Source organism: Aythya fuligula, chromosome 3, assembly GCF_009819795.1.
Source record: "Aythya fuligula isolate bAytFul2 chromosome 3, bAytFul2.pri, whole genome shotgun sequence".
Classification (NCBI taxonomy): domain Eukaryota; kingdom Metazoa; phylum Chordata; class Aves; order Anseriformes; family Anatidae; genus Aythya; species Aythya fuligula.
In genome coordinates this window covers 83,386,279-83,410,501 of record NC_045561.1, presented here as the reverse complement: position 1 = coordinate 83,410,501, position 24,223 = coordinate 83,386,279, and the positions used below count along the sequence as shown (strand labels likewise).

The following is a 24,223-nucleotide window of genomic DNA, read 5'->3' as shown; positions in this document are numbered from 1 at the left end:
TTTCCATTGGGGGTAGCACTGGAGGAGTAAAAATGTGGATGATATTCTTCAAACAGTGGAATTAACAAGTAGAAATTTCTTTTAGAGCTTCATGTCTTTTAAAGCAACAGCTTCTAAAATGAAAATTTAACGTCATCTACCAAGCAGGATATTGGAAATTCATCTCTTCACTAGGGAATAGCTGAGGAAAGTGTCTTGATTTTGTTAGTGGTTACTTAACTGAAGCAAGTGTGAAGACTTTTCTGTGACTGCTATTGTTTTATACTGAACAATAAGCTCTAAACTGAAGAGAATATTGAGAAAGATTGCAAATAGCACAGTCATCACTTTGAGGTAACTCCCCAGAAATGCCTTGTCTACACTAACTGGAACTGTACCACCCGGAAAAATAATCCATCTTTTCATTGTTTTCCAGGTATTATTCTCTAGGAGCAATAATTGCAGTTCCTTCATGCAGGACACTTCCTGGAGATTAATGATCAGGTGGTGGTAATGGCTCACAGCTGTGCTCTGAGCACTCCACTCGTCCCAGCCTATCATTATGCCCTAGAAAATTACCCTGCCCTTTGGCTGTAAAGATGAATTACAGTGAAAAAAAAAAATCAAAATCAAATTAAATGTGGATTCATAGCCTTAAAAATGAAGTTAAGTGAACTATTAGGGACATCCAGCATAAGAGTCCATCTGGATCTTTTTTTAAACAAAGCTCCAAAACCAAAATGTTTTTTTAAATAACTCTCCAAAAGCTCCTCTCTGTATGTAATCCTGTTGGTATATCCTGATTCACTGGGAGTGTCTCATATAGCATTGTTTGGCAACCTTGCAAATGAAAATGAACTGCTTGTCTTTCAGCATTTATGATGTCATCCTCTGTGGTAACTTCAGATAATCAGCGTGCAGCAACAGAATTGATTCACAGAGGGTGAAAAATGCATAAATTATAAGCTGTTTAAGTATATGTTTTGCCACTGCCTCCTGTCTGGTTAGATATGCTCAACTGAAAAAAAAAAAAAAAGATGTTTTCTTGTTTTTCAATTTTTACAAGTCAGTCACCTTTTAATACCTCATTAAATGTAAATCCCTATAAATAAGGCAAGCATGAGTGCCCTTGCTATAACATTTACATGAGACTTCCTTTATTCATAACATTAATCTCCCAGTGTGGGAGAATTTGCAGAGTTAGGACTGTTAAGTCCATGAAGTACTGTTAAGTCCATGAGCTGTAACAGCAGCTGTACTGCAGTAAGACTGGAAGAAATAACTGTGTAGAACTGTGTGTTCTTTCAAGTGTGCTCAGAGGGATCTAAAGGCAAGAAATGTTTTCTATTTAGGAAAATGAGGATGTCATTTTTTAATTATTTCTTTTTAAGGGGTGGTGGGTAGAGAAGCTATCCTCTAGAAGCTCTACTCTTTTCCTTCAAGTAATGTCCCGAATAATAATTATGCTAAGACTATACTAAATGACCAGGAGAGAGACAATCAGAAACAGACAAATAAAACTTTGCAGTGGTAATATAATTTTCAGGGAAATCAAGAGAAAGTCTGAGAATACCTCACCGCAAGTTTCCAATGATGCATCTTGCAGTGTCACATTTCTCTTTGAGACTGCCATCAGAACACCATAAACCTAATAATTTGCCATTGGCAAGAGATCTGTTGGTAATAGTCTTTGTCCTTGTGCAAACCAAAGGAAACTGCCTTCCTGGTTATTCTTTCAGGTATTTATTTCCAGGCTGATTTATTGTCTTCGTTCTGCTTTTTGTAACATGTAAAATACTGTGCTGTCAAGAATGTGTTCAAGATGGCTGTTATTGTACCATTATCAAGAAATATTAAAAGTTCTTTTCTAGGCTTCAGATATTCTTTAAAAGGGATTTTTTAAAAAAGCACATCACTTGTTAAAACTTATAGAAAACGATCAATATCACTGATTTCCCAGATGAAACTGTTTTCTCTTAGTGTGTTTTGATCTTTGTGTGTCTCCTTTTATTTTCCTCTACTTCCAAGGCCAATTAATAGGAATTCAATTTTAGTTTGATTGTTTTCTATTCCCAATGTAGTTGAAATTCATGTCAATGCATATACTAAGCTAATCAATTTCAGACAGGCTGTTTTGTCCAGTGCTTTTTCAGAACAACCAGCTGTGTAAAAGCTTAACAGAAAAATATTTTCCACTACCCAGTTATGTGACATACATCTTAATTTATTTAAAAGAAATTATTGGTTTACAAATGGAAAAGTCATTACTATACACATGGCTAAGCTAAGGTATCAAGATATGGTTCTGATTTGAGAATTAGTCATTCCTCTATTTATTAATACCTTCTTTCTTTTCTCTTTCTCTATTGTTTCTTTTCCTGCTGGCTTTCCTCTGTCAATTCTCCACTGCTGCTCTCTAATTAAAATTAATAATTAACAAAAACAACCAACACCGTAGTTATCCCCATTTGTCCCCGTTCAGCATCTTGCAGCCCCATCAGCCCTCTGTCCTACAAGAGCATGAGCTGTAGGAATACAGCAGAACGAGCAAAACTTTTTGCCTCTACCGATGCTATTGGACGCAGGAGAACACCACACCTTGCAGGGGTAAGCATGCCGGTTGTATGTAAGTTGGTGTCTCAAGCCATAACCACCTGATTGAATTGCTTGCTGGAATAGGAATAGTTACGAATCTGATACTCCACTCTGCAGGTCCCCACAGCCCCCAGTTTGTTCCATTGTTGGTTGGATTTTAACTGTGTTTATTACATTATCTGGTGACATAGCCTGATAACACACTAAAGAATCTGCTTGGAAAAAACACCCATGTTTGTAGAGCAGGTACCTCAGCTTCTGATGAGGCACAGAGGCTGCCACACAGTGTTGTCCTTTTTACTTGTGGATTCTCTGATTTTAAGACCCAAGGAGGCGTTGCAACTTTCCCCCAACAGGAATCTTTTTCCCAGCCACCTGTTTTCACCTGTTATACAGGCAGACCAAATTCATATTGACTGCACTCCAAGCCAATAGGATGCAGTCAGTTTCATTTAAAATACTATTTTCTGAACCTAGGTAGTTATAATTTTTCTTGTACTCTGCGGCCTGAGTTTTAGAGTATGATAAGTGTGAAGTCATCTCTGCAAATGATTTGTGTAAGCGGAGCTTCTGTTTTCATTTGGTCTGATGGGCAAAACAGCAGGAGGCAGTGCTGCTATTAATATCTTTGTTGGAAGCAGTGTTAGATGAAAGTAGCATGAATCATAGCCAGTATTAATCTTTGAGGCAGATGACAGTCTATTGAAGTTGAGGCTGAGGCATAGCTTTGGGGTATATGTGTAGAGAAACCTCACACTATGTGAAGAGAACATTGTAAGCTCCAGGGCTATCAGTTTGGCACCTCTCAGGTCTTTCTTATCGTTTTGTTTTTAAATTAACAAGAAGGAAGGTTGATACGTTTTGGTGAAGGAGATGATGTAAGAATATCGTTAATACCGAATGACAGAGTTAAGAGCTATTTTCAGTAGCTTGTATGTTATGGAGAACCTTTTATTTTATTGGTAAACTTATGTAGGAATTCAGGTTTTTGGCTTTATTGAGAATAAACCTGCTGATGCTGTGTTTTCAGGACCAATGAGGTAGATCCTATTTAGACAGTTTTTGCTAGTGAGTCAAAATTATTTTTCATTTTAATTCATTTATTCTGGCTCTGTACGCTCAGATGACTTGGGTGATTATCATCATATTAATCAGTACAACTCTAGTAAATGATATTGGCAAATAGCTGGCTAATTACTCTCAAGTAACAACTTCTGGATTGAAGGACCACCTGTTGCTAATATTAAGTGATGTTTTTGGCAATTTAAAATAACTAATTGTATCCATAACATCAAAAAAAAAAAAAAAACACTCTTGGACTTATGAAGATAAACCAAAGGTTTATGTGCTCATGAAGTTGTTTTCCGTCGTTCTTTTGCAGTTGTTAAACTGATTTTCATTTCAGGAGAGAGAATTGTTATAGAGCTCTCAACTAGTGCTGCATGCTGCAACTCCAAACATGTTTATTTGTTTTTAAATAGAACGATCTTTTGTAGTTCTCATCATGAGATAAAAAATCAGGAATGAAAAAGATGAAATCACTACGACACATAAAAACCAATGGGGAAAAAAAAAAAGTGCTGGCAAATCATCCAAGAAAAAAGAGAATAGGATAACTGTTGTACCATATTTCAGGGCTGCAGGGCATCTGTGGTGTTGATGCATAACCATGAAAACAAAAAGTCTGTGCTGTATAGGGACTGCGCCTAAGTGGGAGTCTGGGGAGTGGTTTGTTGTGTTTTTTTTTGAAATCCGGTCTTTATGACAAATAAGACTTAAGAAGCAGAGGAAGACACTGTGTGGCAAACAGCATAGATCAAAATTTAGAAGGTAACTTTTTGCCTCTGTAAAAATTAGTGCCTTACGTATAAAGACAGTAGAGTGCATGCTTAAGAAGGATTCTTGTTGTCGATTGCATATTTACTGACAGACAGTGTCAGACTATGGAAGCTTATTAATGAACTTGTCAAACAGGCTGTAGAAACTTCTGACTCAGCACTACTTTTTCTCAGCCCCCTAACACCCTCATCCTTAACTGAGTTTGCTTTGCTTTCTTTAGCCATGTGAACTCTGGCTTGACTTTGTCTTTTTGTTTGCTGAACTATAGACTGACAAAAAAGAAAAGGAGAGAGACCATTTGTCATCTACCTTCTCAGCCAGCTTTAAAGGAGGTCATTTTTCTTCCAACCCCAAAACTAGATCACCAGCTCCCTCTCCAGTTTGGTAAGCCAAGTACATGCTTAGCTAGAGGTTGAGCTATAGGCAGCTCTAATTGTTGTATTAATTACATGTTAGTCTCCACAGGAAAATCAATGCAAACTTATTTGGTGGTATAGATTTTTTCTCTCTGCAACAGAAGAAAGATGGTACTGCTTTTAGAAAAAGAAATTGCTGTTGCTTTAAGAATGGGGTAAAATGAGGAATGTACTTGTTTTATTCCCTCTTGGCTGGGTCAGTGCTCACACTTCTGGAGAGTTGCAAAGAGAAGCATTTTGCATGAAAGCTAATTGCTTGCTCCAGGAGTTCTGCTTGATAGCAGAGAAATAGAGAGGTCGTTCTGTATTTAGCTATTGCACTTGTAGAGGTGATATGTAGGTGGTGTCCAGCAGAGCGTGTCTCATGGTGATTGTCACTCTTTGTGGTTACACAGGCATGCATCAAAGTCTTTGCCTTCTTTGCCTGGCACACCCAAGCAGGTAACTTCACCTGGTTCCTCCAAAGTGTCCTCTGCTCAGGCACGTCCTCCTTCTCCTGGCAATATCCGGCCTGTCAAAAAAGAGGTCAAACCTGAGAGTGAGAAGAAAAGACCAGAAAAGGCAGATGAAAAGGTCACTGAAGAGAGGACAGAAGAGAGTAAAGGAACATCAGCAGGTGCTGAAGAATCTGCAAATCAAGAAGAGCTTGCTGTCCACACAGAGGTTGGTCAAGGTAAGGAGAAGTTCCCCTTCAGATTAAGGAATGCCTGCACATCTTTCATGTTCTTTTTTCACTTTCTCTGAAAGTAGCTTTAAATAGTTTTCTATCAAGTGTTAATCTACATTCTTCAGAACGTTCCTGCAGGTGTATGTTCATTATGACAGAAGTATAAGCTGGCTGAAGCCCTTGTGTTTGTATCAGACAGAACAACAGGCAGGCAAGCCTCGCACAGTGTGGCTTCACATCCCTCTTCTCTGACCTTTTGGACCAAGGACTTTGTCCCTCACAACAATATGCAATTTCTCAGACTCTGAAGTAGAAGAACAGTGGTCTGAAAGCTAACAATGCAGGGAGCCATCACGTAAGGGCGAGATGTGTGGTCAGAATGCCCCAGCTGTGCTAGGCACTCAGTACAGAGGTACTGACAGCATTAAACTGTACCAGCTTACCTATAATATTGAAAGAGTACCGCATCATGGGGAAGATTGGCAGGACAAAGTAGAATGCAGAGGAGAACCAGAGAGAGGAGCAAATAGGAGCATGAAAAATTTTTCAGGGAAAAAGTTATTTAAAAAAAAAAAAAAAAAAAAAAAAATCAACACATCTACAAACCCTGAAAAGCAGCAAGGCAGGAAAAAAAAAAAAAAAAAAGTAGATACAACCTAAAATAGTGATCATAAAGTATATGAAAAGGAAAAGTTAAATCTTAAATTGAAAAATATAGGTTTGTTCTAACAGAAATTTTAGACCATTGCAAGTTATATAAACTGTCTCAAGGATGGGATAGAATGGCCACTGTGACCACTGTGATTCCCAGGATGGGTTACCTGGGGTCTTAATTTAAAGCTCATAGATTCTCTTGTAACTGTTCTTCAGAAAACAGTTTTAAGTATTAGTAATGCTGTATTTAACTGCAGGGTGCGTAGTTGCATGCTGATCTTCTGCAAGAAAACCTGTTGTGAATTGATTTGTTTTTAGTAAGTTCTGTTACAGTAGTTGCAGTCTGGTACCTAGGTCCTACCACACAAGGTGCAATCCCACAAGCAGCTTACAGGATGGATGCAAATAATAAATGGATGCTATGGTAACAGATCTGTTGGTAACGGGCATGTGAATAAGGTTTAAGATAATTGGGATGATGGTGTGGGCTTTCACTGCTTTTCTGATAGCCTTTTTGTAATGTCACAGAAAAGGAAAACATTTCCCTTTCAAAGTATTTCAGGGATACAGCTAAGGTAACTTTGCAAATGTGTACAGGCTGGACTTCCCAAGGTCCAAAGTACAGGCCAGAGAAACACAGCAATGCTTGATTGCCTGCTTAGCTCAGGAGGAAGAGAGGCTCAACTTCTCTGCAGTCGGTCAATATTTGAGTTTGTAAAAAGGTTACTTAGCATGGAAATAGGTTATCTGTGATAAAGGAATTTGAAAGTCAAGTAGTTTGTATTCAGAGAGTAGTTTGTATTTCAGCAGAGAAACAGGTAGTGGAGAGGGGCAGGTAGAGGAGAAGTGGCAAGCAGCATTTCAAATTGGATGTATTTTATCAAAACCAGAGGACCAAACCACAAGTGGCTGGAACCCTGTGACTGAGACGTCAGGCATTTTACATCTGAGGCTAGAGGACAGGCCTTGTACTGCACGGGGAGGCCCAGACTGCCACAACAACCTGGTTGAATCCAAGAATCTAGAGGGGAGCAAATGCAGCATTTGTGTCTAGAGGGACATTGCTGATGTCTCCTGCATCTGAGCTGCAGGTGAAAAAGAGCTGCTTTCAGCCTCAGCCTGAACTGCCCCTTAAATTATCTGGCTCAGATACCTGCTGGATGGGTAGACACAGGAGCCTGGAGGTCAGCTGGTAATGATCACTGATTGAGCTATTCAAGCTTTTGCAGTCAAATGTCATGATTTTCCCAATTTCATTACAGTTTTAATGGTATTTTGGGTGTGCCTTTGCACGCTGTCATCATCCTTTCTGTCAGCAGGCCAGGTGCGCACTGAATGAGCTACTTGTTACGCTGCCAGATGCATCACCTGAGGGAAGAGGTGAACCCCAGGCAGTGCAAAGCTGTGCTCCCTTCAGGAGTGACAGCCCTGCCTTGGTCCATGTCAGTAAATGAAAAACAACTGAGGTGCAGGAACTCTGTCATTTCTACTGTTAAACTATTACAAGTAGTCTCTGGTACCTTTCTGGTCTAGGTTGTAACTGCAACCCCATGTTTTCTTCTGTCCCCAAGGCTACTAAGAGCATAGCTTTAAAGGACTCCCAAGCTTTAGGAGTGATAAGTTACTTTTTTTTTTTTTTTTTTTTTTTTCTATCTGACCATCCCAGGGTTTTCTGAGGTCCCCACTTTGTCTTGAGGGTTAGCCCAAGCCAAGTCTGTTCCCTAGGGGTGGACCAAATACCTGCTTTTGCAGCGTGAGGCTAAACTGTGCCACTTCACCTCAGGGCTAGGGAAGAGACCCTGGTACTCTTCAGATGGTGTCATGGTGTGCCCATAGCCTTTGAATTCAAGATGAAGGCCCAGAAGTAGTGCCTTATTGTACTTGATAACAGAAGGCAGAAGAAAATTCAGTAGATATGAGCACCAAACACACAGAAGGCAGCTGAATTTGTGTTTGTGTATAATGAGGTGTAGGAGGGGGCATCAAAGAGGAAACCCCTATTGGAAGTTGTTGGTGAGGTGAGAAAAATAACATTCTGAAGAGTGGCTAAAAATGTAGATCTGTCATCTCCTTGTCATTCCTGATGACTTACTTCACATGTATTTTCTTGGGCTCTGATTTCCTTGCCAGTTCAAACACATCCTGATACATTTTTGTCTGCACTGCCAGATGTGATTACCCTGAGAGTGCTTCCTGCAGTTAGCTTGTGTGTTGTTAATGGTCCCTGGCCTCTAGAGAAAACATGTAGTTTAGGTGATTTGTACCTGTGCTAGAAAATGACAGGCGAACTTGCAGAAATGTGAACTTGAGAAAAATCTGTAACACCTTCTCTATCAGGTAGATAAAGGCAGCTAAAGCTGGTCCTGGTTAAAGAATTATTATAAAGGCAGGTGCTTGCCTCACCATTGTAAAAAAAAAAAATAATAATAATAAAAAAAATAAAATAAAAGAGGGAGGAAAAATACCTCAATGAGAATAATTTTAATGACTTAGTGACAGCAAAGCCTAATAAAGTTTGAACGCAAGCTATAGTTTGCCAATAGCAGCAAAACTTGTAAGAAGGCATGCTCTGGTCCTGTGTGTTGTCTTGTGGGTCATCATCCCCAGCATATGTCGAAAGCACCTGCAGGAATCCTGTTGGGCTGGTAAAGGTTGGAATAACTGCAAAATTGGTGCCAGTTTGTGTCTTAATGTTACTTAAGGTTACTTCAGGCAGCTGATGCTTGAGATCACAAAGTCACCAAGAGGGATTGGCCTATCATGAAAAAGTCAGGCCCTAGTATTCAGATATAGACTATCAAACAGAGGAAAATATATTTTTATGTTTCATTTCTGGTCTTTGAATAGAATCAGGAGAAAATTAGCAAATGTGATGGCAGGGACTTTCTGAGACAGCTTATCTCCTACTGAGACCCTCTCAGACTTTATTCTTCTGATGACAAAGTTAGCTTAGCCTTTCAACTGAAGCTGCTTTCACATGTTCTGCAAAAACATACTTCCCTTGAGCAATATGTATCCTTAGCATCTAGATTTTTTCCCTCTGAATCATTTACAAAACCGTGTAAGCTTGAAGATACTTTACAATCAATTTTGAAACTATTTTCTGTTCCCTTCAAGAGAAGTGTGTATGTGCACGTGAAAAGTGAGTGCGTGAAAAGTGTGTCATCTTGGCTACTGTGTCTGTGCAAACCACTTTTCCATCCCATCTGTTTCAGCAGCCAGCCCATCCCTATCTCCTGCTCCACCAGCACTTTCTCCGCCGCCAGCCCCCGCGAAGACCTCTGCAGGTACAACTGATCCTGAAGAAGCAACGAGGCTGCTGTCCGAGAAGAGGCGCCTTGCCCGTGAGCAGCGGGAACGGGAGGAGCAAGAGAGGAGGGAGAGAGAAGAGCTTGAAAGGTGATCCTAGACTTCTGCAGTGGAGAAGAAATGTTTTTAGCAGCTTCCTATCAGCTGCTTGTGTATATTTTGTTGTTATATTGTAATATATTCAGCACACTACTGAACTGCAGGAGACTCAAGTTCCTCCCCCAAAAGACTTGTTTTCAGTTGGATTTCTTCATAGGAGCAATATACACCTAAGCAGATCTGTAAGGTTAAAAGCTATCCCAAATAGATATGTACTTTATTGGCAGTTTGAAATAGGACAGCAGTAGAGAGCAGATCCTCAGTGTAGTGGTTCATTGTTTCCCCAGAGATTAACAAAGCTGTACTTGTTTATTCCAACAAGGTAACTCTGCTTGGCTGTTGTCAACTTTGTGAGAGTGCCAATTTCTCTTTGAGCCCTAAAATCTCTGCCATGGATGGTGTTTAGATGTCTAACATCTGTGACTTAAAGCTTTCTGTTTTCTAACTTAAAATCAGGACATCCAACAGTCTTGGGGGTAAGCGATGTGGTGTCTCATTTTCTACTAGCAAATGAGCAGCCCACTTGGATGCTTGTGACCGTGGATATACCACAACACAAGTTGAGCACATTTTTAGAGGGGTGCCATGCCTCTGGGATTTGGTGGGGTTTCCTAAGAGCATTGCTGAATGCAGGAACAAAGCAAAGTCAGTTAAAATAGACTGGATTCCCAAAAGGCTCACGATGCTGTCCCTCTCAAAAGAAAATAAGCTGCTGTGGTGTAAGCATAATAGAGTGAACAAGCACTAAGTCTGAAGGATAGAAAACAAAAGTTAAAGAATAATAATCTTTCTCAGTGAAAGGAGTTTTCACCATCTATTCTATTCAGTGTCTTCATAAATGAACCTGAAAGGACTTGTGGCCAATGAGATAATGCTGCTCTTTAGTGAGATGAAAGCCAGTCAGGAAGAGTTTCAGACATATCTTACATAAAGGAAGACATTGCTTACATAAAGGAATGCATGTAAGGAAATAATCACTACTTATGTAGTGGTGGTCTCTGGGCTAAATTATTTCTCATGGAAGAGACCTTGTGTGGAGATGAGTATATGAAAGCATCAGATGAGTCATAGTCAAGAAAATATGTGAACTGTTGTGAGTTACTAGAGAAGGATAACAAAATAGAAAAAGTTATTACGAAATATCCATGGTGAATCTCCCTCTTGAATTTTGTATTCTTGAGAGAGTAAAACTAGAAAAATAAGTAAAGAAAGACATCGAGGATGATCAGAAGTACAGAACAGCTCCCACATGGAAGTATAAAACAGCTCTGAGGGAACGGCATGAAGCTGCATCGGGGTGGTTCAGGTTGGGTATTAGGAAAAGGTTCTGCAACTGAGAGGGTGGTTGGGCATTAGAATGGGTCCCTTCCAACCTGGCATATTCTGTGATTCTGTGGGGACTCTTGTAGATTATACCCACACCTAAATTGGTGAGGATTCTTCAACTGGGAAGACCACCTGCCCTCTGCTTCTGAGTGAAGATATGATAAGTTACAAAGTACAGAATAGTTTGGGATAACATCAGAGGGGAAGGGGAAAAAGTATTTGTTCCCATAATGGGAGCCAGGATTGGGGGGTTTCAAATGAGATTAGGAGGTAACATGCTTAAAAATTAGCAAGATTAGAGAGTTTTTATTTAAATTCAAGAGTCATGGCTGCAACATCAATTGGGTTCTGAAACAGTACACTATTTCGAAATATGATTAAATGAAGTAACACAAGGAAGTGTCTCTTAAGATGCGTTTAAGTCAACGGTACTGCTTCTGAATCAGAAAGTACCTGAGTCATGGATTAGTGGAAGCCCAGCATATACCAGAGAAGTAATGGTATTGCCTTGCAAAGTTTTCAGATTGTTCCACAGGGCTTCACCTGTGGCACCTGCAGGAATCAGAACAGATGGCTTAGCCTGACCCCCTTCGGATGTTTTGTTGTTCTCATGAATGAAACAGCAGCGCAGCTTTCATCCAGCTGTTCTGCAGTGCTGGTGTCTTGGGCCAGGGCACTGCTTTTAACTTTCTTTCTTTCCTTTTTCTTCTCCTTATACTTGTTTCATGATTGCAGGCAGAAGAAGGAGGAGCTGTCCCAGAGGATAGCTGAAGAAAGAGCCCGCCGAGAAGAAGAAGAAGCTCGCAGACAGGAAGCGGAAAGGAAGCGAAAGGATGCAGAGGAGGAGCGGGAAAGGGAGGAACGGCTGCGCCGACAGGCAGAAGAGAGAGAACAGAAGGAGAGAGAAGAGATGGAGCGTATTCAGAAACAAGTATGCTCCCCTCCTGGAATTTCTGTGCCAGTCTGGTTGGCAATAGAGTAAATGAAGCAACACTTCTTGAGCAGTACCTCAAGGAGGGATATCTAAAATTTAAATTCTATATAGGGTTAATAGGATTGTGGCTGACTTCATTTCATGGAGTGGTTCAAACAGTAAAGATGCAGTTTCTTGGCAGAAACATGTGGTAGGAAGTGATTTTTTTCTTGTAGAACTTACTTATTTTAGAACAAACCCTTTCTTAATACTGATAAAATGTGATTAAAAAAATGCTGTAGAGTTGTACTGGGGGAATTTAATGAATGGTGGTGTACCAGAGAGCTATTTGCCCATACAGTTATAGAAAGTCTAGAGGCCAAGATAACTAAATATTCAGTTGAAAACATAGCACCGCTGATTTCTAATTCTATGTGCAATACTGCTTTTGGAGGGCTGGCAGGAAAGGGTAGGTTTTTATCACTTTACTCGAGCCACGGAGCACCTTTTACCTGGTGTATTTCTGCTAACATCAGTACAGCTACTCAGAAGACATGAGAGTTAAATGAATCAGAAGACAATTTTTCAATGTGCTTTCATTTCTTTTATGATGGGCATAATGTTGTTTTACCTGCTTTTGGAGGGACCATGGTAAGTGCTTTGGATAGGAATCTTTTCATTTTACACGATCTTCTACTTTTTGCAAATACCCTTTCCCCAAAAAAAGTTCAGCACTTCAATCTGCCTCATAGATACTAGGCTTCTTCTTCTGGTGCGTACTTAAATGTATGCCTCTGAAAAGGAAATGTTTTAAGGATTGTGTTCAGGTGAACATAACTTAAAAACAAGTTTTGATTTTCAGATCTGTAATGCCTCTTTGAAATGTTAAATTAAGCTACATCCACAATGTAGCACTCAGAAATAAAGGACGACCAAGTTTATCTGAATGATACAGCCTTAACTAATGAACTGTTGTAGGAGTTCCATCCTACAACACTGCCACGTTTGTGGAGCAAAGCCTTTCAGCAGTATATTCCAGTGAAGTAGTTTAAAAAAAAAAAAAAAAGATGGGAATGGAAAGTTTATGCAAATGTACCTGTGGTGGTTTGTTCTTGGTCTCATTAAGCAATGACTGTTGGACAAATAAAGCATTCTACTTCTTTTGTTTGACTTCCAAAAACATCCCGCACTCAATACATGAATCTCTTGAATGCTTTCCTGGCTGCTGTTCTAATGCTGAAGATTAGGAAATGTGTTTGTCATCTTATCTGCTGTCAGCACATACCACACAGAACAGGCACACAACCAAATAAGATGTCCAGTATCTAATTATTCATCTTTTCCTCTTATGTAAATCATGGAGGTCAATCAAGAAATGTACAATTCAGCCTGAAAAGGTTGTTGGCAACTTTTAAACCCCAATAGTGTTTTTCCAGGGTGTTGTAGATACATATAGATGAGCAGCTGTCAATGTTATTCTGTCCTTAAAAAATAAATTTTTCCCTGCTTCTTTGTCTTACTATCAACTCAGAAAGAAGAGGAAGCTCGCCTACGGGAAGAGGCAGAGCGGATTCGCTTAGAACGTGAAAAGCATTTCCAAAGAGAAGAGCAAGAGCGCTTGGAAAGGAAGAAGGTAACAGTACATGCTGAGAAACTACTTCATCTTGTCTTAGCAGTTTGCTTCCACCTCAACTGTAGAAAGTTACTCATGATATTAATGTGCCCTCAGAAAAGTTGAGGTCCTCTTCTGTGTAGCCTGACGTGAAAGTGAAGAGAATGTTGCCAACAGTAATAAATAATTAATCTTTTTGCAAATGCAATGTTATTAAACACAACTTTGATAAATGACAGGCAGTTATGGTTTGGGAGGGATAATTTTGATGTACTACCAGCAAACATTATTTTACTCCTTTACGTTTTTTTGCAGAGGCTTGAGGAGATCATGAAGAGAACTAGGCGTGTAGAAGCTGTAGATAAGGTCAGTGCTGCTAACTTGACATACGTAAATATTGGGCACATTTCAATTCTTCCCTCTAGTGCCATTTTAAATTTACAAAGCTGTGCTTCCTTTGTAGAAACCCAATGACCAGCAAAATGGACACATATCAAAAGCAAATATTACTGGAGAAGCAGGTATTGTACTCAACTGTGCCGTGAGCACAGCAGGTGAATAAATACCTATTAAGCACAGTGACTTGAGATACAGTTCTGAAACTTGGCACAGTCATTTGTGATGAAGAAAACCATTAAAAGAGTATATCTGAAGTCTCGGCAAACATTAATGAGTTAATAATTCTGTATGGGTAGTTAGCCATTACTAAATGAGTCAACTGTTTCAGAAATTTCATTACATTGTTGTTTAACAAGAGGGAGTAGTTTACCAAGTTTAATAAATTGTAAAGTAAAAAGAAACAAGTTGACCAAGTTAGCTTTGACAAAATCACTGATTTTTCAGATTCTTTTGCATAGTATTAGAAGTGCGATCAGTCATCAAAAATTGTTCATAACCCTAAACATTCCCCTGTGATGTCTCTCTTCCACAGTCTTTAGTCACTTGGTCTTAATTTCTGTTTCTTTTCTTTCAAAATTCAGCACTTACAAAACCTCAGAGTCTCCCCGTCATACCCACACTCTTAGTCTTTCCTTCTCTTCTGTTGCCTCTGTTTCTGTGTGTGTTTCCAGTCTTTTTAGGTAAAGTTTTATCTAAAGCTTTAATACTCACAATAAAAGAAGCAAAAATTCAGCTTATATTCAACAATAAGCAAGTGTGAATTAGCAGAGTTGAAATATACTGAAGCCAATCTATCAAATAGCTTATCTTATTGTAACATAACATGCTAAACGATGGTAATCTTTATTTCTCTTTAGTATTCACGTTGAGTAACAGACAGGACAAATAAAAACACTGGCTGCTGGTACTGCTTTTTTGCTTGGTGCTTAAAGTGAACACACTAATTAGCACTGCCAGGACACCTTTTGACACAGATTTCATTATGTATATTCGGTAGTTACTTGTTTACATGTTATCCTTGTAAATAAAAAACAGTTTGGAAACTGCTAATACAGAATGTGTCTGGAATGCCATCTGTTGCTGCAGGCACTGCTGAAGTTGCTATAAACCATTTAAATAATTCTTGAAAGGAAAAATAGCTCTGTAACCTGTGGCTAGTGCTTTCCTTCCAGAAGCAGAAAATGATTAGTCAGTCCTCTAAGGCAGAGGAGAATTTGGACCTCCATTTCCCCAGTGCCAAGGGAAAGCTGGAATCATTCAGTGACTGGATAAACAGAAAACTGCTCTCACCCCCAGGGATGCTCTACTGTTTGGCTTTGCTTTATCTAGATATGCTGTTGAGTTAAAGATACAAATTAATGGACATATTTCAGCCAACTCTAACTTTCCGTATTACATTGTAACATACTTTTTCTGACCATATGCAAATTGTGATTTTTTTTCTCTTATTTTCAGTCATACGGTTTGGACAAAACATAAGGAAGCCTATATAGGACTGGCCAAATCACACAATGAAACAAAATCCATCACCTTTTTGTCATTTACTTGACCTCTGCTTCAGAACAGGAGATAATTCTGCCTTCCTAAAACAGAAAAAACAGTCTCAGTCTTAAATGTCAAAATCAATGTAAATTCCTCTTGGTCTGTTTGTAGAAGCGCTAAAACCTATATTGCTAATATCTTCCATATAAAAACTTGCGATAAATCAGGCTAAGTCACTCAGTTTAGAAGACTTTGGTCCAAGCATTTAGAGCATAGCAAAACCAGGAGCAGCTGATGGAGGATCCTCAGGTGATCTAGATAAATGCACCCAAGCCTGTGTATACTGAATTGTTCTCGTGATTATTGTAACAGATGCTTGGGTGCAACTGCTTCCTTTTTCTCAGCTGTATATGAATGAGTATGACTGTAGATACAACACAGAAAGCTGTAGTTGTACTTTAACAGAACATCTTGAGGCAGGCCAGGGACATCACATGGTCTTTGTTATGTAGTCTCCTTTTATGCTGCTCTTTGTAGCCTTTTATAGTTGTGATTTAATACTTGTTGAAAGAAATATCCTTCCCATGGAGGTGTTCCCTCTTTATTTCCTTTTTGTTCACAGTCAGTGATCAACTTAGGAGCTGAGAAATACCACTGTGAAATCGCTGATGTCCCAAAGTTCTTCTATTCCATTCTCTGTTGCATCTTGAAAAGTGCCAGCATAATATTCTGTCAGATATCAGCCTATTGTGACCTACGGCTTATGTGTTAGAATTGTTTATATCATTGTAAACCGACTAGTCCTGTCCATAAAGCTTTAGTTTTGAAATCTTTGAAATTTCAGACCTGAAACAGGGTTGAGGTGCCCCAAAAAAATGACAAAGGAAGCAGAGGAATTAACAGTATTTAAAAATTGTAGCTTGCCATGACTGTGGTTTGTTTGTTTGTTTTTTTTGTAGGAAACACTTTATCCTACTTTGCAGGTAGAGGATGTTGCTTTTTTCTACTTTCTCTCTCTAATCATAACAAGTCCTGTATCTCTCTTGGACCTTTCAGGAGGGCCTCAGCTTCAGCATGCAACACAATCTCCACACAATGGGAAACACGTCACCTGCACGCACATGATTACTTCACATCAACCCCCCATAAATATGGACAGGTAAGAGCATTGCTAAGTATTAGAGGGTGTTTACAGGATGGGAAATACTAGAGTAAAAAAATATTTTTTCAGATCCAGGTATTCATTAAGTAAATATGAAGCACAGCTGTTCAATTTGCCTCATTTCCTGTTTATTTTTTTTTGTATCTTTTCCTGTGTTCAGGAAAGAACTTTGTCATCTTTCACTTCGCAGCAACCTATTTTTGCCAAGTGAAGAATTTTGCAAAAATCCAGTGCATTCTTTGCAGTGTTTGGAAGAATGTGTTGCTGGGAATTACTACATAAACTGAAACTTAACGGAAAGGGCATTGTTTTGTGTGTGTTCCTTGAATTAAGCTTCATAAAAACTACTCTGGATTTGCAGGGTTAGTTTTCTTGGTTCAGATAATGAACACTGTGCTTTCAGCCTAGATGCGTGGATTTTCGAACTGCTCGAAGTATTAGCAAGTTTTGAACACTAAGCAAAAGTCCTTCATATGAGATACAGAGCTCCTCATTTTGACTTTGTATTTTAAAAAACCTTTGTCCTCTATAAAGGAGAGTTTGGGGAGGCAGATATTTAACATTAGGAGCTCTTTGTAGTCATGAGGCTAGTCACTGAGATTTTGAGAAATATTTGAAGTGCTTGAAACCTCTGTGTTAAACCAAATCAAATCTGTTCCATAGGCATGAGCTGTCAGTTACTTCAATTCCAGTAACACAGAAAGCCAAATAATCCCATAGTCCTTTCATGTTTTATGCAGGTAATGTCAGAATATGCATGGAAAAACTTGAATGTGGAAAGCCATCAGACAGTCTGTAATGAGCGGTATGCTTCAGGGTGTGATTGACACTAATTGAAGGGGGAATTTGCCCTCTCTCTGTCCTTCCATATGCCTGGGGGATCTTAGCCTGCTGTCATGCCAGCAAAGATGCTCCTGCTGAGATAAGTTCTGTCAGTGACACTGAGCACTGGACTGCATTAGATGAGCTGCACAGAGCCGTCTTATAATTATCTCAGGCAACTATTAAATGTTAATCACTCCTAACCTTAGATGCACCTTGATATTTGTAGTATCAGGCGTGCCACACTAATGAATGCTGTCGTGTAGCATTAGATTTGCTATGGAAGGAGCATCTGAATAGCCAAAGCGAAGAATGAATAGATGAGGCTGAAGAGCAGGAACAAAAAGGGGAAGTGTATGTGAGGAAGTGCATGTGAAAGGAGAAACTGATATGCCAGGACAGAGCGCAGAGGGACTCTGCTTTGGAGGTGCATCCGCACTGAATGGTAAGGCAAGGGCTGAAGCACTTGGTAGCATCCTGGTGTTAGCTTAGCCCAGGTGGCTTGATAAACTGTTGGAAGGAAGACATAGCAGCACAGATTTTATCGCATGGTAAAAAGCCACAGGTGCCAACAACGTTGCTACTGCATCTTGTGTTTCACAGGTGTCTGGCATGTAGAAACACCTGCACATGCAACAGATAGAGATGGTCTGTGTGAGCACCTCACTCCAGCCCTACAAAAGATTTGACTTGTGTCTGGAAAAGCCCTGAGCATGTTTTAAGGGCAAGATAGCTCAGATTTGTGACCAGAACTTGAAAAGGGTTTGCTTGGGGGACTTCTGGAAATGTGTGCATGGGCAAAAGGAGAGAGCGAAGGAGAGGTAAGGTCTAAAGCAACCATGAGTCTCATTGCTCCTCCTGAGGTGTTTTGTATGGCAAGTCCCAGGCTGCAATCGCTGTTTCACTGGGCCTGGGACAGAGGGAGTGTATGTGTTGGTGTGTCTGTTTGGTGCAGCTCTGGGGTCCAGCCTGGGTGCGTGTCTTTGGACAGGACTGATGTTTTTTGTTGTTAAGTGACCGAGCACAGAGTACCTGTACTTGGGGTCACTCCTCAGATGCTGCAGGTGCTCTGCCCGATGCAGGCAGCAGCAGTACAGGAGGAGGGTGACTGTGAAGGCTAGTAGAGGTCTATGTGAAGGTAACAAGTTCTGCGCTGTTTGCTGTGGTAAACCTTCGTCCCCAATTCTTCCCCATCATGTCATGCCAGCTGTGTGGCTAGGATCCGATTAGGAATAGCATGCCTCCTTCTGTGTTCGTGCATACAGTGTAGGTGAGAAAAAAATAACGATTTTGGTGGAGCTAAGGCAATTTATTTCAGTAATTCACTATCTTCTGTTGCTGCTTTTGATTAGCAATGTAGATCTCATTGTACTGGAACTACATTAGCCTTCATTATTCTTCATAAATCCTAATGCAAATGCTGTAATCTGTGATATTATTTACCAGACATCTATTATCAACAAGTACTAGTTTTATCAATAAATGTTTATTGCAGATGATACCTTGGTGCTATCATCTATCACACCCAACAGGGGGAAATCCAGATAAACAATTTAATGCTAGAATACTAATGAAGAATAGTGAATTACTATTCAGGAGGGGGAGAAAGAACAAGAAAGATATTTTTTTTTTAATCCAAGTGTATTGTGGTGGAAAAGGCAACACTAAATATATATTAAAATGGAGTGTACTGTGGAAATTTTCCAAGTAGATAGTGAAGTATCCAGAATTACCAAGAAAACTGGTAGCTCATGGAGATGTTACAATATTATTAATGGTTTGTTAACTTCTGTGTTGATTCTGTTTTTTTTGTGTGGGTTTTGTCCCCCAGCAACTGGAAAAAGTGAATTTGAAACATTAATTTGAAAATAATACATTATGTTAAAGTATTTTCAAGCTTCTCATAAACTATAAAAAAGTTCCAACAAAATTTCTTCCAGATTCTAGTTTTTTATGTACTACATGTATACTGAACAGCAGAATACTGGAAGAAATGCAACGGTACAAGTTGGAGTTGAATAACCAGTACAGCTACTTAAGTCATTTCTCATGTGGAGACTTCTGTTTCTTCTCAGGAGAAAGAGGCTCAGGGGCGACCTTATTGCTCTTTACAGATACCTTAAAGGAGGCTGTAGCGAGGTGGGGGTTGGTCTGTTCTCCCACGTGCCTGGTGACAGGACGAGGGGGAATGGGCTTAAGTTGAGCCAGGGGAGTTTTAGGTTAGATGTTAGGAAGAACTTCTTCACTGAAAGGGTTGTGAGGCACTGGAACAGGCTGCCCAGGGAAGTGGTGGAGTCACCATCCCTGGAAGTCTTCAAAAGACGTTTAGATGTAGAGCTTAGGGATATGGTTTAGTGGGGACTGCTAGCGTTAGGTCAGAGGTTGGACTCGATGATCTTGAGGTCTCTTCCAACCTAGAAATTCTGTGATTCTGTGTGATTCTCCACTTTCAAATTATTTGCCAAAGTTGCATTCTGCCTGCTACATCTCAGAAAGCTGTTTAAGTACAGTGATTGATACTGATAATACTTTACGTGCTTTTCTCGTTTAATTAATTACTCTTTTTATTTTTTTCTTTTTCTTTTTTTGGTTCTTCATAATAAATGCCTACACTGGGCCTCAGTGAGAGCTTTTTATCTCATCTGTCTCTCTCCATCCCATATAAAGGCAGTTGGTAGGTTAGATAACTAATTGTTAGAAATATTCAGTTAGACAAGATGATTGCCTCGATCTCTTGTCCTTGAAAAAAAAAAAAAAATCAAAATGTTACCAGGTTCAAATTGTTATGTATTCACAGTTCAGTCTGTAGGTTGGCACACTTCAAATCTGCTTTAGCGCAGCGTTCCCCTCTTTAGGACTCCAGCTTCTCACAATTGGCTGTTTTCGGTGCCATTGTCTCAGAGAGTTAAAAATAAATGCTGCTTTATTTTAACCATCCAAAGCTGGGGGGCCATTCCGCTGTTAATGTCTACTCCTGACAGCTCTGCTAAATCATGTCAATTAAAGAGGAGACTGATACTGTCTTTCAGATCAGGAATAACAGGTACAGAAATACTTTGGCACGTTTCAAAGGATTGTAAATCAGTTTTTTTATTTTTTTAGTGTCAATTCCAGATGGATGATCAGAAGGACGTACTAAATTCTGATCTCTTTTTATTCTCATCTTCTCTCTTCAAAGTCTGTAGGTATGGGTTGTATCTATACAGGTCTTGGTCTGAAATTAAACACATCAAATGTAATTTTTCAGTAGTTTTTTAAACTTTTGGGATTTTCCAGTTCCTTTTTTATTATATTAACTGCTCTCCTCTCAAATCCCTCCAGTTTATCTTATTAGTATGGATGCATTAAGATCAAAATGCGAAACTGCACAAATGCTTTTTTTTTTAAGCTCCCTTAAAATGAATCTGTCCTTCAGATGCTTGCAAGACTGTGACGTTTGGAAATGCTCTGCAAAAAATTCAGCCAACTTTTTTTTTTATTATGTAGTTATCTTGCTTCAAGCACAGTTATGGTATCTGTTAAAATGCCAAAATTACCTGGCTATTAGAAATAGTAGCCAGGACACTGAGACGTTGCTAAGGGTGGAATACAAGACAGTAAAAATAGTTGTTGCATGTCAAAAATCCATTACTTTCTTGTGTTCTTTGTTTCAGTGAACAGTAGCAGTCACTTAGGGAAAGAGATAAATACCAAGAGATCCTCTGCCTAATAAAGGGTTGCTATGTATTGTGGTCCAAATGCATAGGCTCAGGTAGTCCCTAAGCTCTTAATTATCAGAAGCTGGAGGGTATACCAATCTCCTAGGAATTTGTGTAAGCTGCTTCTGAGCTTAGGGCCTCTAAGATGTCCAGTGGAAATGAATTCCACGGTTCAGATTTTTTCTTCGTTTTTTCTAAACATGCTCCCTAATAATTTGTTGGGAGCGCCACCTGCTTATAGCAAATAAATAAATAAATAAATAATAGAAAATATCCAGTCATGGCTTCCTCTTCTGTGCCCCCTTTGTGATTGTATAGACTCCTGCCTTGAAAGACATCTTTCAATGTGAGTCCTGGTCTAACTCAGCGTGTAATGGCAGTGCAATGACTAATAGGTACGATGAACTATTTATCTGTAAAGTTAGCTGATCAATCAGGTAGAAGAACTAGTATCTCTTTGCAAAAGCAAGAGACTTCTCCTTATTGTCCCAGTACTTGCTGAGGTACTTACACTGCTTAATTTACAGGCACGAGCAGTTCCCTTCTTATCCCTCATTCCTGACCTATCCATCAGACTTCCCAATACTGTGTTATTTTACCTCTGGTAAGGTTATTGGCCGTACACAGGCATGAAATGAGTAATAAGACACCTTATAGTGAATAATAACCTAATACCTACACATGATAGAGCAGTTTTTTTGGTCCTAAAGCATTTCACAGATTCTGTTCTTCATCTCATAGATGTGAAACTCTGGCACAGAAGGGGGATGTGACTTGTGGTCTCTCCCCGGCAGCCAGCAGGGTTTCTGTGTCTGCTTTCAAACACAGGCAGTGAATCATGCTTTTCATTTTGAAGTTTACTCAGCACACCCACAGATTAAAAAAAGGGGAATTGACTTTCTGACAAAGAACTGATGATGGTTGGAAAGACTGACATGCTGGTTTTCATACCAAATCTTTCCCATTCTCACAGGAAATCTGGAATTTGGGCTTTGGATAAAGTGTTACCACCTTTAAAGTGCAATAATTATTCTGTCTCTTGGGAAGTACTGTAAAACATTTCTGCAATTGTTTGCAAAGAGTTGGTGACCAAAGAAGCCAGTAGATGAAAATAAACCATATGCCAATTACAAGCCAATTACAAAAAAAAACAACTGCTAACTGTACTGTCAAGAAAAAATTAGCCTGTGAAACCATGCCACCTACTCAGAAATGGCCCGAGGAAGCTGATAGCCTTGTTTAAATATAGGAAAACTGCATCTGAGCCTTTGTGGCTGAAGCATTTCCAAACAGCTTGAACAGGGGTGGTGTCCAAACAGGGAACATACACCCCAAATTGCCGGGATCTAACTACTTTGGGCCTTGAGAAGCACCTGTGAAAGATCATGATTTGTAAGTGATAGTTGGGTGCTTGCTCTTGTGGAGTAGCTTTGGGTCCTGTTACTGCCATCCTGTTCACCAAGCAGCCCCTTAGTTCCTCCTGCGTGGCAAGGCAGTGCATGCTGTGTGAAGAGACAGCAGGGTCTGACAACACAACAGCTAATGAACGGGCTGGGAGAGGAGGGCAAGACTGAGACACGACTGTGTTTCCTCAGGAGTGTGTGTGTAACTGGAGAGTGTACCTGTGCTTGTAACCCTCATGACTGGAGGAGGTGTGTAAGAGCTCGCTCCTAAAGGCACCTCTGTCAAATGGGAGATGGGAAAATGGGTGATGTGAGGGATGCTGGGAGGTGCTGCTTTTGGTTTGGGCATGAGCAATGGGAGAAGCACAGAGTTGAGTAGCATCTGGTAAATAAGCTGCAGGAACTTGGACAAGGTGAGGAACTGAAAGGAGAACTGACTTGGTAAAGGGAGTGTTTTCTCTGGGTAAGTGGCAGGTAGAACAGGGTCCTCAAAAACTGGAGGCAGGTGGTGATCCAAAGAGTCACAAAAATGACAATGACCTTATCTAAGCACAATTACATTGATTTGCAGTAAGAGGAGAGGGGTCTTGTAGCATTCAAATACAGCAAAGGTTTTGAAAGCTGAGAAAGGCCATAAACTGCATTAGGTGGGTGGCTCAGGAGAGCAGTTGTTGTTCTGGAGAGGTTGCTTATTTACTGCTTCCCATTCCAGTCACTTCTCAGAACTGCAGCGTTGCTGAGGGTCTCTGTTGTTCTGGGTATAGCGTAGCCAAATGTATGTGATGTAAATGTTGAGGGAACGCATATCTAGTGCCTTGCTGTAAAAAAAGTTAGTCTGCTGTGGTAATAACATAATTTTGTTTTTAATGGCTAAACAAATGCTCTGGATTAATTTAAATTTCTGCAATGTTGCTTTGATGAGGACTAAATTTCTGTTCTAAATTAAGTATATGAAGAAATATCTGTTTCTCTTTCAGCAATCTCAATCCAGAGAAAAATACGAATGAAAACGGAATGTCTGTGCAGAATGCTAACTTTGAAGAGATCATAAACCTACCCATTGGTTCTAAACCTCCCCGGCTGGATGCCATGAACAATGATGGAAGCAATAGTCCTGGAATTCCTTTGAATCCAATTTTAGCTTTTGAAGATAAGGGGACTCTTTTGCCTCAGGTAGATAGTGTTCAAACACATCAAACAGCAGGTAGGTTTGCATTAGCTCATTAAAATTAGTAATATGTTGTAATTGACAGAGTCCCTATAGCTTCTAATTGATAAAGGTTGATCAAGCACTGTACACCCTCGATTCTCTGGGGAAGGGAGCATGTCTTCTCTTTGTAAAGCTGGGCGTGCCAGGTACAGACAGATGCTGCGTGAATTTTGATGGGCCCTCATTTTTTGCTGGAAAGGGGCTCTCAGTTGCACTGCACCGTTTGCCTTTTGAAATTGTTTGAAAATGTTTGCCCTGTGCTTAGAAGTGGAAATGATAACAATGACAGCTGCTGTTCTTAGCTTATGATCTGCACTCATGTTCCAGTTCTGCAGATGTAATATCTGATATGCTCATGCAGATGGGGAACAGGTAGCTGCTGCCTTTTATGTACAATTCTGAGGGTACTTCCCTTATCAAGTTCTTGCTGACGTGAATACTGATGGAAGGTTTGCAGCACAACAGATTTTTCTGAATTTAAGCATGACTTTTAAAGGATGTTAAGTAAACATGTCCATATAGAAAATTAAATTGGACTACCCTCATTTATTTTCTTTTTCTGTGGGTGGAAAATATAAGAAAAAAATCATCTTGTAATAAAATAGTTGTGTAAGTGCATAGCGTTGTGAAGTAAGCAC

The 24,223-nt window shown here is 39.7% G+C and overlaps 1 protein-coding gene across 6 annotated transcripts in view; it reads left to right on the top strand.

Annotated features, from left to right (window-relative positions):
• Window positions 1–24,223, top strand: part of MAP7 (microtubule associated protein 7) — a 110,585-nt gene that overhangs the window by 84,516 nt on the left and 1,846 nt on the right. For 4 of the 6 annotated variants that reach the window (XM_032183892.1, XM_032183889.1, XM_032183894.1 and 1 more), the window contains exons 8-17: window positions 2,438–2,586; window positions 4,682–4,797; window positions 5,225–5,502; window positions 9,366–9,549; window positions 11,620–11,815; window positions 13,329–13,430; window positions 13,725–13,775; window positions 13,873–13,930; window positions 16,347–16,449; window positions 23,353–23,579. In XM_032183892.1, the coding sequence (XP_032039783.1) occupies window positions 2,438–2,586; window positions 4,682–4,797; window positions 5,225–5,502; window positions 9,366–9,549; window positions 11,620–11,815; window positions 13,329–13,430; window positions 13,725–13,775; window positions 13,873–13,930; window positions 16,347–16,449; window positions 23,353–23,579 (1,464 nt within the window). The remainder of the gene's footprint in view (window positions 1–2,437; window positions 2,587–4,681; window positions 4,798–5,224; window positions 5,503–9,365; window positions 9,550–11,619; window positions 11,816–13,328; window positions 13,431–13,724; window positions 13,776–13,872; window positions 13,931–16,346; window positions 16,450–23,352; window positions 23,580–24,223) is intronic. The other 2 variants (XM_032183890.1, XM_032183891.1) reach the window with 2 other exon arrangements.